This window comes from Acipenser ruthenus, chromosome 1 (assembly GCF_902713425.1).
Source record: "Acipenser ruthenus chromosome 1, fAciRut3.2 maternal haplotype, whole genome shotgun sequence".
NCBI classification, from domain to species: domain Eukaryota; kingdom Metazoa; phylum Chordata; class Actinopteri; order Acipenseriformes; family Acipenseridae; genus Acipenser; species Acipenser ruthenus.
In genome coordinates, this window is record NC_081189.1 from 18,232,274 (window position 1) to 18,249,796 (window position 17,523).

The window sequence follows — 17,523 nt, forward strand, 5'->3', positions numbered from 1 at the left end:
ATTTTAGTTAATGAAAACATGCTTTACATCACATGTACATAATATTCCTGTAGTCTGAAGGTTAAATCCATGCATAATAATAGTATTTTTTAATGTGAGCGCTGCAAATGATGCATACTGCAGAGAGCTTGTAAAGTAGCTAGCATAATTAGGGGCATGCTCATGCATACATTTTCACTGTAGTTATTCCGTTGCAAATGTAAGGCTGGTAGTTCAACTGTAATCACATTTATTGGGAAGTCATTTTTACCAGGCAGCTTCAAGTCTAACTAATTCAATGGGAAATAGGTACTTAGAATCAGAATATATTCACTCCATAATTCTCACAGGAAAACATGCTGAGAAAAACATGCACAACTCATTCCCAACCACAACCCGAACAGCAATATAAACTGAATGTACTATTGATAGCGCTGTCTGATACTCTAATAATGTGGTTAAATCACCATGTTAATCAAAGACTTGATATATATATATATATATATATATATATATATATATATATATATATATATATATATATCCTGTTGCCTTCATTTATAAAATACATCACTGCCCAGAAACTATGTCCCATCTTTCACAAATATGTATGTACTGTTTAGAAAAAAACAAATCTGCTTTCGTTTGAAGTTTTGTCAACACTCTTATTTTTCAATAAGGACGCGCAATAAATAATTCATAAAGTTTCGTTCTGGACTCCATTTGAATTTAGACATAGTAACAAAATGGGATTTTCAATCTTAGCCAAGATGGGAGTTGTTATAAAGTCATTACTGACCCACCAGTATGTTGCTGTTAAGACTGCACATTGCTACGGAGCACCTTAATACATGAGACCCTGGGGCTAACAAAGCATATTGGTTTAAAAAAAAGATTTTGAACCCTTGCCATCATCTCACTGGATTTTAAATGACTAAACTGAGTGAAACGGTAACTAATCTTTAATCTCAATTCTCTATACCCTTCGTCCTGTATATGCCCTTTGAATAGGCGAGACTTGCTGAGCAGCACAAATACAGAGCTTCTTTACAACTTTTAAAGTTGTGTTTCTGCTTTAACTAAGTGCCTCCATCCAATTGAATAATTACTAAAAGAAATGGACATAGCTACCTATCCCACACAAGACAGAGGCTGCAGTAAGCAGGCTGGGGAGCTGCAATAGCACCTGCGTTGTATAACTTGAAAGTTGCACTGCTCAAAACAATCCCAGCTTATACACTGATACAGGCATTCCATATTTATCAGATCAGAGTTCGAATAACAACCTAAAAAATCTCTTTGAGTAAACTTGTAATTTACTGCCGCGAGTCTCTATTTTTAATAGCCTGATCATTTGGATCTTGCTATTTTACTTTTCTGAATAACTATAAAACTCCTGAGAAAGGTTCTGACTGATCAAAAATACCCTTGAAATGTATCCATTTGTTCTTGAAGGCTGCACCATCTCAGATGCCAAGGCTATCTTAGGCAGCAGCTATTTTTGCCTGTCCCACTCTGGGAGACTAGACATCAGCATCTAAAAGCACACTGGCCTTATCGGTCATGGTTTTGCTATTGATTTCCTCTAACAAAAAAATCTTTTAAAATATAAAATGACAGTAATACTCCGGTGATCATTTGAGCACTTGCATTTGTTTGGACGTTTTAATTAAAAACAGACACTTTAGCTAGACATGATGACTCACTCATTTTTAATGTTCATGTTCATGCATTTATCTGTTGCCAAAAGGGCTTCATTAGAGCTTATATTCAAAGCCCAGTTTATTCATTTTCTCTTAGTTCAGCCTCCCTGAAGCAATGAGCATTGGACAATTAAAGGGTTTGTTTGTAGTAAAGGTAATTAACACATTAATTCCTGAAAACTCTTTCTGTCCAACATAAAGTATGTTATATTGATGTCTGTGTCGTGCAATCGTGTTGTTAAACTTTATTTTTCATCTAAAATGATAAATACAGCAATGCAGTTACACGAGTGCTTACCGGCAGTGTCATGGTGCAGCAGTCCTTCATGTTTCGCCTCTTGCGTTAGGAAGTTGGATAGAGATAGACTGGATATATTAAAGGATGGGGGTCCTCTTTGTCTGCTGCACCCTGACACTGCTGGTTAGCTCTCATGTATACTGTGAAATAAACAGCTCCATTGATCAGTTACTGACTGTATGAACATTTAAGTTTTTGTATTTTGCATGAACCTTATTGGGCTTAGTTATCTAAGGTGGAGGCTCACCACCACAAACATCCATCCTTCCCCATGATCCATGTATACACCTCTTGGTGCTGCCTGTGAACTCCTCAGCTATAGCTATACACCCATGAAGAACAGCTACCTCAGCACATTTACAATTGCACTTGTCTTTTGTTTGTGTCCTCTTTGAACCTCAGTACTTCTAAACTGCAATAACCTTTTTTTCCTCTATACTAATTTCCTCTTCTCCTTACAAATCTTTACCGTATATTTTGTGATTGAGTGTTTGCAAAAGATTACTAGTTGAAACAATTGTCATTTTCTTTCAGCATTTCTAAATGTAGCGCTGTTGAGTGTTTAAAAGATATGGATGGTATACCTTCCAGTATGCATTTTAATATGATTCAGTCTGTCGCTCACATATTTGCACAACTTCTTAACCTGTCTCTGCTCACCCCCCTCCCAAATGCAAGCACTAAAGATTAAGACTGCAATCATCTTCAATGTGGTATATATATATATATATATGTATATATATATATATATATATATATATATATATATATATATATATATATATATATCTATAGATATAGATATATATAGATTGTTTTTACAAAAATCAATACATGATCAATAAAAATCCAATTAAGAACTAATCTGTCTAGAATTTGAGAAAAAAATGGAAGCAACAGGAAGTAGCACTGAATGAGCATGTTTGGGTTCAAGCACAGACAGAAAGAGGAAATAGACGTACTGTAGAAGCTGGCCATTACGTAGTTTTGGCAACGATCACCAGTAAATTCATTTGGGCACCTGAGAGGGAAACAAAAACCACCAAGAAAAGAAACAAGAGAAGAAGTGAGTTTACAGCAGAGTAGATGCCTTACACCTCAGCGAGTATCACCGTTGTTGATCACTGTTAAAAAAAAACAAACTAGAATGTGTTTAACAAACAGACGTTCAATTACAGTACGACTGTGTCTGTTTGTAACACACGTCCTAGCTGAAAGAAGTACCAGGCTGTGTCTGCGCCGCAGTGGACTGCAAATGTATTTTCTTTTGTAAAAATAAAAAAAAACAATCAACGTTTATCAAATTCAAGTGCAAATAATTTGACCGCTAATGATTCCTTGAGAGATTAAAATGAATGTTGAGTACACACTCCAGTGTATACAGCTTAGTGTGTTACAGGAAAGAAAATTCCACGTCCAATCAAAACTACATCTGCAATACTGACAACCAATGACTAGCCTTTCTGGCTTGCCATGGAAACAATTTTGGAAATCCCTCCTGTAACACAAATGTGTTTAAATCAAAAGTTAGGGAAGATTCAATTAGATTTTTTGATTGCACCAGCTTAAAGCAGCCCACTAGGAGACACAGAAGACACAGGCGTTGATACTTTTAACAGAGATTAAACACCAGAGATCTCTTTTTACTTCTGAAGGGACATACGTTGGATTCTCAGCGGCATTCTGTCTAGACATCGTTCTCCCATGAACTCTGGTGTGCACCTAAAGAGCAAAAACGTAATAAGAAACAAAAAAAACAAAACAAAACTTGGAGCTGTCAGTCTGGGTATTGTCTTGTATTTCATAACATAGATTAATATTAACTTAAATCAGTTTATCAATAAAAAAAGAATAAAATGTTTTTTTTTGTATAATGCACTGGATCATATATTATTATTGTACTCTATATACTACCAAGAGAGGTTAAAAAAAACAAAAAAAGAAAACACTTTAAAATTGCAATGAACATAAGCATTTTCACTAATGAAAGAGGGATGTACTTTCATATTGGTTTGGGACCTACAGTGTATGAAACACCTTTCTGTTTCTACACTGTTTTACACATTTGCTGGAGTCTGCAAATGCAATACTGATTGTGAGCTCGCACTCTTCAGGGTTGGGCATTAGATATTCACTGTAAAAGAAATCGCTCTGGCTGACTTCCCTTTCCCTTGGCCCAGTTAGTAGATTTGATTGCTTTTCAATCATCCCAATTATCATCTGGGTAATCTGTGTTCCGCTTTCCTACAATTGACTTGGTCTTTACATTAATTACAGCTCTGCAATTTCTATTAAACAAGAGAAACAGGCATTTAGTACAATTATGGGACAATGGGCAGATCGCTCACACCTGACAGCTCCCAGAATTCTTGAGGCTCTGCAGCTGCGCTACAGAAAATGTCACTGTAGCGTGTCACACTAACGTCAATATTTTACATTGATCTCTCTTTTTTCCGTTACTATTCCTCATCTTCCTGTTATTTAAAACTTGCTGTCGCATTTTCACTTGTGTTTTCCCAAAGTGGTTAATTTGTTCCTATACTTGTCCTTGTATTACGATGACATAGTAGAACTATAACATACGTCATCGATGCGTGTTTTCACGGGTGACAGTTCACATGTCAACCCACAGCTGAGGAGACAAGCTGAGTGTTTGGCACATCTGCCTGGCAGTGAGTCAGAGACACTCTTACAGGGTAAGCGTTTACCGGACATGAGAAAAACCAGCTTTATGGTTTATGAATACGGTTATTTTTTCATCTCCCAACTTGCATAAACAAAAACAGGTTATTCCCCAGAATGCCAGCAGTTTACAGCTACTGAACAGAAAACACCCAGTATGAATTATTGATAGATTCATTCATGGAAATGTAGTTGTGTGGGGGTGTTTAATGTTGCCAGTTGATGTTGGTATGGAGTGATATATACCTGGCTATAGGTTGTGTTCAACAAATGTTGTTACTTCTATCAAACTGCAATAACTGAAAACAACAACATTTTTTATTTTTTTTTAATGACTGCCATGCAGCACTTACTAAAAGGAAACAAAAGCCCTTAGGGACAGCAGCATTTTTTTTCCTGCTTAGTCATTGAAGAATTTAAGCCAACACTTCATCTCGCTGTAGATAGACTCTAAAACTTTCTCTTATGCATCTTATGGATGTGAGCCAAATGTCTCTGTAGCGCTGTCAATTATCCTCTCAAGTGCTATTAAGGAATTCACTATCTGCAGTTTTCTTTCATAATGTCAAGCCTGTATGGGTAAAGGAGAGGAGGGGCGCACGACTGCAGACATAGGGCTAGCTTTTGTTCCGGTACACATAGAACCACTATGGAATCCAGTAGGTTAGTACCCTATGAGCTGCGTCTGGTCAATGTAAATCCTTGATGGTTATTCATTGTGAAAGCAGTGACAGTGTGGGTATCCACGTTTTCAAAACCGTCAATACACATCAGCTGTGCCCTCTGTAATCCTTCTTCTGTCCATTACCTTACATGCTGTCTGGCACTGCAGTAAGTAAGCTTATGGCTGAATTAAATCCTAATTAATATATGCTGAGTTTTGTGGAGGATATTTTAAAATTTGAATGGAGGGAGTGGCTGAATTCCAATGCATTTTCATTGCTGATTATAAAGAATATTCTGAAACCTGTGTTTTATGATCAGGAATCAATATTTGTAATTAGTAAATGTGCTTTAAAATCACCCACTGTCTTTTTAAAAGTAAAGATCGCCTATATTTATAATGTACGGTATGGTTAAGGGCTCCCAGCAGACAGGAGCCTCCACCTGTTCCCTTTTTAATCTCCTTTTAGTACTCAGGCAATACGGCCAAGTAAATACTCATTAATTTTCAGTTCCCAAGGTAATTGGATTGGATAGCTGCTGTTTGAATCTTGGGCAAATATGTTGCCATGTTTAATAATGTTTATCAACACAATTACCTTTAAAAAAAATTAGAATCTACTCTAAAGATGTACAGGTACATTATAAAGGCACATGTTCCTTCTTAGTTTTATCTGGTGATTTTTCAGCTTTACCTCTGCTGCCCCTTACCTGCACAGATATTTAGTTTTGCTTGGGATTGTGTTGAGGATGAAGCATTCTCCTCCGTTCACACAGTAGTTCTTCTCACTGTCGCTACACTTGATCACATGACCAGTTCCTATCGTAGGAACAGTTGTGGTTGCTAAAACAAAAAAAAAACAGATATGTTAATATGAAAGTAAATAGGTAGTAAATAGCTAATACTTAACAACATTATAGTAAATGGTTTAAATAGAAAAATTGAAAATGACTGCTGAACTTAACATGTTTTTTTTTAAACCTGGCTTGAAAGTACAGTGCTTGCGACACTTAAGATATTGATCCATTTTTTATCGTTCATAAATATGGCATACGTCAGCACATCTATAAAGAGCTCTGCATATTTTACATAGTTCTGAATCTCAATAAAAAAAAATACCTTTTACTTTTTTTTATTGAAGCAAAATGCATTAGATTAGTAGATTTCTGGTGGTACAGTATGTACAATATTACAATTATTTAAATATCCATGATATTTTAATACTGAACTGGGTCAAGCATAAATCAAGGATCAAGGATATACAGTATGTATTTATATATATATAAAGATATATTTTATACAATGCGTTTCATAGATAAACCATGTTATCTGTGTTTATGAGGCATCATAACAAACAATAACATATGCTGTGCCTGTCACAGAAAAGAATAGCAAGTATTGGGCCCGTCATGACATGCCTGTCATAACAGCTTTTTTCTTCTTAGCCGGATCTAATTTTACTGTACAGTATTTCAATTTAAGAAGTGCTGTGTTTTTTTTTGTTTTTTTTTTTCAAATAAGTCACTCACTTCAAACATTTTAAGTCTGATCGAGACCCTTACATAGCGGCCAAACAGAAACCATCAAAATGAAAACAGGGAAGTAACCGAGTACAATTTATGCCATGAATCCAATGAACGAGGCACAGGAACCGGCAAACAGTACAGCCCTGAAAGCAGACAGCACACGTAGCAATCACAGTGAGGCAGAGCAACTAGACCAAGAAATCAATGTCTTCATACATAACTGGGACCTGGGTGAGCAAATCCATCACTTCAAACAGGACATGTTGCGTCCTCAACTGCCACTCGTGAAGACGAAGAGGCCACGGCTAACTCGTAAAATAAATCTGATATCTTGAATTGGGCCGTGGCGTATGCTCTCTCTATATACCCCATTCTCACAGAAAGTCCAGGTCATGCATGACAACACTGAATGTGTGTGCCCTGTTTATACACTGCACTGTGTTAGGAAAATCAACACACTGTGATCGCTTGTAAGACCTGTCAACGGAGTGATTTGTTATGGTAAAGCTTCCCTTCCAATTAAAATGGGTGCTATAAACAGATGTTCTTTTCAAAGCTGGCTGTATGATCCCTATTTCTGAGGATTAAAGCTGACACATTGCATTAATTGCATGTTTCTATCATTTTCAAGGTAATAAAAAAAGGGGACCTACAGGATGATATTGTTCTTTAACTCTACTGTGCTTCAGAAGATTGCAAAGCTGTCTTTGCTGGGAGACAGACTTATTGTAAAGTGCTCTATTAAATCACCAGGGTTGATACTGTATAAAAGTCGACACATCCAGTGGGCTATGCAGGTAAAAAAGAACTAAAAAGAAACCTTGCTCAATAAAAAGGTAACAAAACTCACTGTGCAACTAACAATGTTTTTTTCATTATACAGCAGGGCTCTTAATTTAGTCCCAATAACCTGCATTCTTTATTCTGCTGAACTAGAATTTCCTGTAAATTCTGGTTTTGTTCAACCACATTCAATAAACTATGCAGTGGAATAGAGACACACGCACACAATATCACTGTTTCCAATCCATCTACGGGTTACCACAAATCACTGAATATATTAGAATGCCACTTTAATACTTCAGAACAGAGAAAGGTCAGGACCTCCTATCACCTGCCCCCAAAAAATCTACTTTTATCACATGAAAGCTGTATTGGGTATCTGTGGCGAATACAATACTCAATGTCATTACAGCCATCCAAGACAGATCACCTTGAACGATGGTAAATCCTAGCCGCTAAACACAAGAGCAAACATTGTCTCTGCAAGACCCAGATTCCTCCTGCAGTATTCACAAGAAGAGACATTTAATCTCCAACACAGTTAACAAATATATAAGGTAATGTTCACCAAAGTCTAGTCTATTACTGTTTTATAAACCAAAGTATGTACCTGAATTGAAATAAGATGAATTACAACACCTGAAAGAACATTTGTAATTACTGTCTACAACAGCGTTTTACATGTACATAGATATACTGTAGTAATGAAATGTGAATTGTGTCAAATATGTACATACTCCTTACAAAGAGAAATTAAATAAAGAAAATGTAACTTGTATGAACCACTGTTCAATTGCTCTGGGTACATATTCAAAGGTACATTTTAGATTAGGTCTGGTTCTTGTGAATACAATTTAGCATTTATTTAACACCTTTTTTTGTCAAATAAGCTACTTTCTATTATTGCAAAATAAGATTTACATGCTATGAGCTATAATAATTGTGGCTGTATTTTTGAATAGCTAATAACAGTAAATATGAAAATCTCATAACCACTGATATTAATATTATCAGTAAATTTAAAAAAGTCCAAGTATCACATTTTATATAGATTTTTTAAAATGCCCATAAAAAAACTAATTACATTTTTTTTTTATTAAAAAGAAAGTGTTTTATTTCTATGTAACTTTCTACTTTAGAAGTATGTGTTTATTGTTTTAGATAGGTGTTCTGCCTTTCCCCCAAAGCGGACAAAAATATTACAGGAACTATTGTTTGAATGTAAAACACTTCAAAACAAATACAAAATAAAAACAGCTTACAGTATACAAACTTTCATCACCATAAAAGCTCTATCTCCTCGAGGGCTTACCTGAAAGTCTTCTGAAGTGTCTGGAAAGGTATAGATGCATGCTGGCTCTCCTCAAGCACTCTAGGCTCTCTACCTCAGATTCAGGACTTTGATCTGTGTGCTCTAGATCTCAGCTAATCCTACCTCACCAATATCTGGCTTCCCCTGTCTGGAGCGTTAAAGATCATAACTATTTTAAATAAGCTTTTTTTTCTCTCTGCAACAGACGTCACTGACAGCATCAGAGGTCTTATGCGCTCAAATAACTGGTGGAAAGAAGACGTCACAGACACTTGAAGAGAACAAAATATGCATAGATGAGCTGGCATGTCATAAACAAGTACGCCACCTGAATTGAGAGGCACATTCCTCCTCTGCGCTTTTGGGAGCAGAGCGGATTGGAAGCACGTAAATCAGCCTCCAAAAATGCTATTACAATAAATCAATACCAGTCTGGAACGCAAGCCTGGAGCCCCACAACTACAGGCAGAGAATGCCAAGCGTGATTTCTCATACTAATTGCTCCATTTACCTAAAGCCTCATAAATGTTAATCTAATCACAAAAGGTTGAAAGTTGTTGCAGACCTCTGGTGTTCCATAAAATCCACCCATCCCCACTTGGGCACGTCCAAGTGTCCCCTCTTCTCTTCCCTGATTTGTAATTGCGGATACTGTGTGACACCAATGCAGGCTTTTTGAAATTGGCATTCTGATGCAACCTTTTCAAAACCGCAGACAGCGCTGAACCCTGTGTCTTTCCTGGCAGACACAACTGAGTTTATCCTTAGATTGTCATTTCAAATCTGGAATGATTTCATGGGTCACAGACCTCTCCAGGCCCCCACTGTAACATGAATTATTACTGAAATATCGTCTATACCAAGCAATTGTTTCTTTTCTGCCCCAACATTAGCTATCTAGAACTAATAACAATATAGATGCAGGGACTAGCAGTAAATGAGCTGTGTACAGCCAGTTTTAAAACATGAATATACTGCAGTCCCTCACTCCTCCAGCCTAACCTCAATTTAATGGTGACATGGCAATTTCACTTAGTTTAACTTTTTGTGTGAACATTTCAGACTACTGTTGTGTCTTTCATCGACTGGTGTTGTGTGTTTTGTCTCATGAGTATATCCTCAACCAAGGAAAGGTAATCTTAATCGCGTCTGAATTTATAGATTTTCATCAGCAATTACTGAATTGAGGATACAAGATAAATGCTTATATGTTCATGAATTAATAAGCTAATATGGGATAACAAAAAAGCACTAATTATACAGCTGGAAATAATGTACATGTTTACAATTAAAGGGCAGTATTTACACCTCGTGGAATTACGCAATTATAAACATAATGTTACGCATAAAACATATCACCACGCATAGGCGTGTAATATTACATATCACCGTTAACAGAGAAGGACAGGGAAAATGTTGGATCACAATGAGGGTCAAGGGAGCATTGATCGATTTTGCCAGAAAATGCCACGACAAAGGTCCCACGTTACAAATATTTGAAGACATTGACTTGTTTTGGTCATCGACAGCTGACCATCTTCCTACATAAATGCAGTAACAAATACAGCTGATGCTGAGTGCAGCAACTCACTGTGTAATCTTGTCCTGTCTGATCGGAGGCGTTCTCTTTTGGAAGACAAACCGAAAGAGCTGACGTTCCTTTATTTCAATCTTGCAATTTTGAAAGACTTTAATGTTAAAAAAATCCATTGGTTTCTACTTAATGATATGTTTTTTTTTGTTTTTTTTTTACTTACTTGCTAGTATTTTGATATCCAGTATGAGATCATTTTGTTATTTGCACATAATTTTGCATAATTTTTTGTGCATAATTCCCTGGAGTGTAACTATTCGCAAAAATGCAAGGATTGTTTTTTAAGGACTATTTTTCCATTTTGATCAATTAAATCAAGTTTGCAACTCTTTTAGAGAGGCTTCATTAGTTAATCTTATTTTTCAAACGCTCTTTAACCCTTTCATGTATGGAATATATATTTTTTTAAATATCTGAAAAAAGTAGTTTTGGACACAATAAATATATTTTTAATTGAAAAAAAAATATTATATGGGCAAAACATTGCATCCTCATATGAGGCTATCATGCACTTGCGTCTTCCCTATGTCCCCATGGAGATTTTGTATCTATCCCCATATAAGGTTTCCATTCATGAAAGGGTTAAAAAAACATTCCTTAAAACAGTTTTATGAATAGGGCCCATATAGACAATCACCACAAAACCTACCTTAATGGCTGGATAATGTTCTTCTGCACTTACATATGTTCTAATTTTAGTACAGTACCATGCAATACATAAGGGAACACGTAGAAAGTGCTTCCACGCTCCGCAGACTGTTAAAAAATAGCATGCAGTAAGAGTAAATCGAATTCCCACGCAAATGTGCTCCACTATCAGACCATCCTTCACACCAACCTCGCCAGGATTCCTAAAGAAAAAGTGATGCGGACCCTGTAAACCGGATCATTAAGAATGCACAGCTTACGATGCTGGTACAGTATTTGGTCCTTTAGGACGAGCAAGTCTCTTCAAGGGGGTCCAGCTGTTATCGTGAGAGATTTCACTTTGCAGACATGCTGACCTAACTGAGACTCTAAAAGCCATACACATTGTAGCACAAAATCTGCATGTGTACAGTATATGTCCATAGGCAGACAACACTGGTCATAAAGAAATATCTACAGCATCACTGCACCAGCACTCACAATAACTGCTCTTTCAGCCCTACCCAGCTATTGATTCTGTAAGTAAAGAATACTATCTTGAACCAGTATAGGTGAATGATGGGTAATGGTGAAAAACAACCATTCTGATTCAGTTGATGGTTGGATTAGGTGCTGTATGCGTTAACTTCTTTATAAACTATATGGAAACAGACCCAATGGTATTTTTCCAACCCTTTTCAGTGCAGTAACCAATAAAGAATGACTTCAATTATTTAAGGAAAACAACGCTTAACCGCTTCCAGCGAAAAGTGTCTTTTTTTCTAATAAACTTGTTTCTTGTGTGTTCTGTCACAGCTGATTCCTCATCCTGCTTGGAGACATGATACCAGCGTGTATTCAAGTCAAAACGCAACATTGAATCAGGACTTTTTTCCCCACAATACTGACTGTGTGCAGGCTACAAGAGAGTGAAAGTAGTGAAGTACCAGACTATTGGACTAAATATTCACCAGTTTGAACAGTAAGAAACAACATTTTAAACAGTTTACTCAAGTCTTAAATGTACTCTCACAATGTATGTTCATGAAAGATACCATGTTAGAAACTACAGAATAAAACAAAGAGCTTGCTGAATTAACAGGGTTTTTCTCCTTTTAAAAGTCAATTAAAAACCGTGCATGCTGCGTGAATTAAAATCCTCACAAAACAACATTAACAGTACGTACAGTATCTGTCAAAACTCTAAGGAAGCATAAATGGCTTCAGTAATAAACTGTTGACTTATAAAATGGAAATTAATTAAAAGGCTTTTTTATATCATGCGTCAGCATTATCCTGACTTCCTGCACACAGGAATGCCGCTTCTATTCTCGAGCAAGGTATTTCGTTTCAATGCGGTAGAGCTGAGTCTGGCGTTCTTTCTTTTTTTTTTTTAAATGTTCTGATCGGAACTCGACACTAAAAATTGATTAGGCCCTCTTTACATCTGCTGTGGAAAAGTAACACAAAACCTAAAGGCAAAGAAGCTGCAATGCTGCACAGACAGTTGCTTGCTTACTCCACTAGCGTACACGTCTCATGTTTTTGCTGTAGTGGCACATCGTCATTTTGAACCAGCCCTATTCAGAGGAATCCACGTCCAAATCTGGCCAAGGACAGATTAACAAGCATTGCATCAGTGTAGCAAATAATCTAACGAAACACTGCAGGATACAGCATACATTATACAGCTAAGGCCAAACGTTTTGCATTACCTAGAATTTTAGACAAAATAAATATATTTAAAAATCATATTGCAAATTTGTCAGTTTTTTGTTAAGTACATGGAAAACTACAAAGCGGTGTGGTTTCAGCAGGTTTCATTCGGCTTTATGAAGCAAAATGAGTTAAGTGTATAGGGTGATGCAACACTTTTGGCCATAGCTGTACATCAGGGAAGCTCGGCACAGTAAAATACAAAGACACCCAAAAGTAAAATAACGCGCTTCATAGTCTTTGTTTCTCAGTGGAACATTGCAAAAAAAAATAAATCAAAACTAAATCTTTGGACTGAAAAATGATTCATAGCAATTGTGATCCTGTCTTACATGAATATGACGTCGCTCTTACTTCTCTGGGAGAAAATAAAAAGCTTCACAAAGTAATAGTAGCACTTGCAAGCGCTCTTGGCTCATAATTACCTTCCTGTCTCTTCTGCAAATACTATTCCCTTACACCATGCCCTATCTTTTAATAGTGAAGAAAGCTCAGTCACTGGCCTGTGCATTTTTTGGGGCATTCCAAATGTTAGCAAAGGTTTTGACTTTGCTTGTTAAATTTGTACACATCACAGACAGGGAAAACGTTACTTGAGCTTATTAAAGCGATAGAGGCTAGTAAAGTCGGGGATTCAAAAGTGCTGATTAATGTTGTGTCCTCCAGCTTGGTAGAGGACAATACCTGATTAAAGTTATTCACCTAGAACAAAAAAAAAAAAAAATCCCAAATTAGGTTATTTTCAACCATAACAAAACAGAATGTGTAAATCCACTGTATGCATAACCTTTCAGAGTCATTTTTGTTTAGGGGGATAAAGCATAATGACTATAATCAGAATGCCTTACAGCAGCTGGATGCACACAGGTATTCATAGATGCTGAGTGTGTCACAGCCTGGCTGTACTGTCAGCAGGGGGCATTGAAAGGCAGTCGGGTGACAGGAAGTGCTTCCATTCTTTTCTGCATTAAGGTGGTGCATTCTAGTCAGAATCCTGGCAGGAGTCTGAAACATAAGAGAATGACTCAGCATGCATAGGTCATAATCCCAGGTGCTGGAAAGGGTAGTTGATATCTGGAAACATAACCTTAAACCAGCTCAATCTAATGATTTTGAAGCATGTATTGCCAAACCAAGATTACAGGGAAACTCAAGCTCTGCCTTTATCATCTGGGTTAAGAGCTAAATTGTTGGATATGTGATACAATGGGATCAAAAATGACTATAAACTACAAAATCAATACCACACCAAAGTGTGTTTAAACTACATAATGAACTTCTATGAACTTATGTGATGTTTCTAGGAGTGACCCTAGGTGTGTGAATTTCTGCATGAGATACCATCACAGATTCTATACTGCAAAATACAAAGCTGACAGCACATAACAATCAGGAATCGTTATATGGTAAATCTGCATGAGGGCCTGCTGCTCATCCAAATCAGCTTCTACCAGCAGGGGGCGCTGATGAGTGAGCAAAATATTTTTGCTTTCTCAGTATGTGGAAATATCAAATTCTGATTTTAAATAATGACACATTGTTTTACTATATGGGTATGTTATATTAGCATTGCTAAAAATCTCACATGGAAATCTATAAATTTACCTGCAAATGAGCATTGTTAACAACGGGAAGGGCTGTTTCGATAGTGAGCATGCTTGTTTTATAGTGAGCCCAGTTGAGCCAATTGGGATTTGGTAAAACAGTTTGACATAACAGAAATAAGACAATCTGAAAGTGGAAACCTGCTTGTAACACCACTCAATTGATACAGAACTATAACTTCCATGATGGGCAGTAACATGTGATCACATGTAATACAGTAATACAACAAGCTCTGACAGCTGAAAGGAAATGGGCAGTTTGATTATCAAATAACGAACCTTCTCACTGCAGCAAGAAGCAGCCTTGTGGCAACATCTACCAGTAGCATAAATTCTTGCTAAGTACAGCTGCTAAATGATCTGCCTTGCTTGCATAGCTAACCAGGCTTTAAGCAATGTTTTGAAGTCATTTGAAATCCCTGTGATTAAGCTATCTAGAACACCCAGCAGCGGCTTTCAGACAGCCCTAACGAATACTAATTTCAACCTGTTCATTTACAGATTACATTTTAATAGGCAACCACCCAGCAAATCCATCGAGCCCAAGGTTTTCCTGAAGCTGGAAGGTGTGGTGCGACCTTGAAACAAGAACATTATTTCCTCCCCTAGTGTTACAGCACTCTCACTTGAAGGACCTTATACAGTATAAATGTGTTTCACTCAAATGGAATGGCATTGGTGTAAAGTCAGAATGGTTTTGCTTCTAAACCAAAAATCCATGTTATTACAGTCTGTTCCAATTGTAGCTTTGTGGCTGGTACAGTGTCACCCATCGGGCTGCATAGAAGTAACCAGGACAGTTACTGTAATCTGTGGACATGAGGAGGGCATTTGACCATAACATTTTCATAAGGCCCATCACTACTGTTGTCTACAGAAGAGTTTTACCCTATTATGTGTACATGTATTATACTTTTTACCATGCTCACCTATGTTTTACCATACTTTCACTATCTTTTACTATAGTGTACCATGCATTTTACCATGGTACCTCACAAAACTTTCATAAGCATCATGTCATAGAAGTTGTTGGGAATAAATGGAGACTTGTTTTGTTTCAGCCGACAAGTTGGATGCTGGAGAACAGAACGTCTCTATCTACTCATATACAGTATTCTAGAATGGAAACAATGTACAAGCGTCCTTTAACATGCTAAAACGACTATTCCTTTCTTATCTTTTAGTTTTTAGAAGACCTTTTAAAACATACGCAGCACGGAATAAATGTGTTTGACTTGAGGGAGCCAATAAACCAAGGCAGGTGGTGGCTTGTTATCACTCCCTGTGAAACCCTTAAAAACCTTGCTGTGGACGATTACCCAACTCAGCTGCAGCCCATTACAAGAATACTGAAGACACTCATAAGACACTGTCTGTGGCACTGGTTAACACTAGCCTTCACCCATTCAACAAGAAACTATCAATTACCAAGGTTGCCATTTGTCACTCCTAAGTAAGAACTATATTACTGTAGGCTGCAACTGTAGCGTTTTATCCTACTAACAGACAATGGTTACTTTAGGTTACTTTAATCTAAGAATTAAAAATAGTCTGTTAATTAGGGAAGTCATACAGAGCTGTTAATTACTCCCACGCTGTCTGTCATCAATCTTCAGTCACAATGCCAGCATGTACACAGAGCCTTGCAAATCCTGACAGCTGTTACTTTTATTTATTTATCTTTTGCTTTTAGCTCTTAGAGTTTCTTCCCAGGCATCAGACATGCTTTGAAAGAATTATGAAATAAATCATATCAATAGAGTAAAGAGGACTTTACTCTCCCTTATATGAAATATTAATACCACAACTGGTTACATCCAAGGTACTCTCTCATGTATTTCAACAATACCCTTATCATGTCAGATAAAAGTAGACACAATTGTTTTCTAATAAATAACTGAATCAATTAGATAGAGGTTTGGATAAGCCTACATGTGTACACAATATGCACGGTTATACTGATACGTTCTGTTTTACACCTTACTGTCCCGAATGCTTGGCATAAACTCCTTAAACTTTACTTATCCTTGTTTACAAAGCATTTGAAGTGAATAAGATGAATGTATTTGCAACAATACAGTCCTCCAAACAAGCGTAAAAGCCTCTGGCGCTGCACAATACGCCGAGTCATTAGCTTGTATTGTGAATTGGATTGCTCTTTTAATTCATCTCCTTGCCAGAGCCACAGGCTCCATTTCCAAAATATGGAACTGTCTTTGAGTTGACAGATTCTAACATGAAAGTGGCCATGAAAACAGAAGACACGGTAATAAATCTTAAAGTCAGGAGACAAGCAACAGGAGCACACTGATGGCAAACACTGTTGCAGCAGCAAAGGTCATTCAAAATGATCTAGACAGCATTCAGAACTGGGCAAACACATGGCAAATGAAATTTAATAGAGAAAAGTGTAAAGTATTGCATGCAGGCAATAAAAAATGGGCATTATAAATATCATATGGGAGATACTGAAATTGAAGAAGGGAACTATGAAAAAGACCTAGGAGTTTATTTTGACTCAGAAATGTCTTCATCTAGACAATGTGGGGAAGCTACAATAAAAGGCCAACAAGATGCTTGGATATTTTGTGAGAAGTGTTGAATTTAAATCAAGGGAAGTAATGTTAAAACTTTACAATGCATTAGTAAGACCTCACCTAGAATATTGTGTTCAGTTCTGGTCACCTCGTTGCAAAAAGGATATTGCTGCTCTAGAAAGAGTGCAAAGACGAACAACCAGAATTATCCCGGGTTTAAAAGGCATGTCGTATGCAGACAGGCTAAAAGAATTGAATCTATTCAGTCTTGAACAAAGAAGACTACGTGGCGATCTGATTCAAACATTCAAAATCCTAAAAGGTATAGACAATGTCGACCCAGGGGACTTCTTAGACCTGAAAAAAGAATCAAGGACCAGAGGTCACAAATGGAGATTAGATAAAGGGGCATTCAGAACAGTAAATAGGAGGCACTTTTTTACACATAGAATTGGGAGGGTCTGGAACCAACTCCCCAGTAATGTTGTTGAAGCTGAA

At 36.9% G+C, this 17,523-nt stretch overlaps 1 protein-coding gene across 7 annotated transcripts in view; it reads right to left on the reverse strand.

Annotated features, from left to right (window-relative positions):
* Positions 1 to 17,523, reverse strand: part of LOC117409519 (pro-neuregulin-1, membrane-bound isoform) — a 175,627-nt gene that overhangs the window by 10,059 nt on the left and 148,045 nt on the right. For 5 of the 7 annotated variants that reach the window (XM_059012933.1, XM_059012928.1, XM_034015703.3 and 2 more), the window contains 2 exons: positions 6,037 to 6,169; positions 2,943 to 3,001 (listed from right to left, as the gene is read on the reverse strand). In XM_059012933.1, the coding sequence (XP_058868916.1) occupies positions 2,943 to 3,001; positions 6,037 to 6,169 (192 nt within the window). Of the gene's footprint in view, positions 1 to 2,942; positions 3,002 to 3,643; positions 3,703 to 6,036; positions 6,170 to 8,947; positions 9,128 to 17,523 lie in introns of those variants that run through there. The other 2 variants (XM_034015705.3, XM_059012935.1) reach the window with 2 other exon arrangements.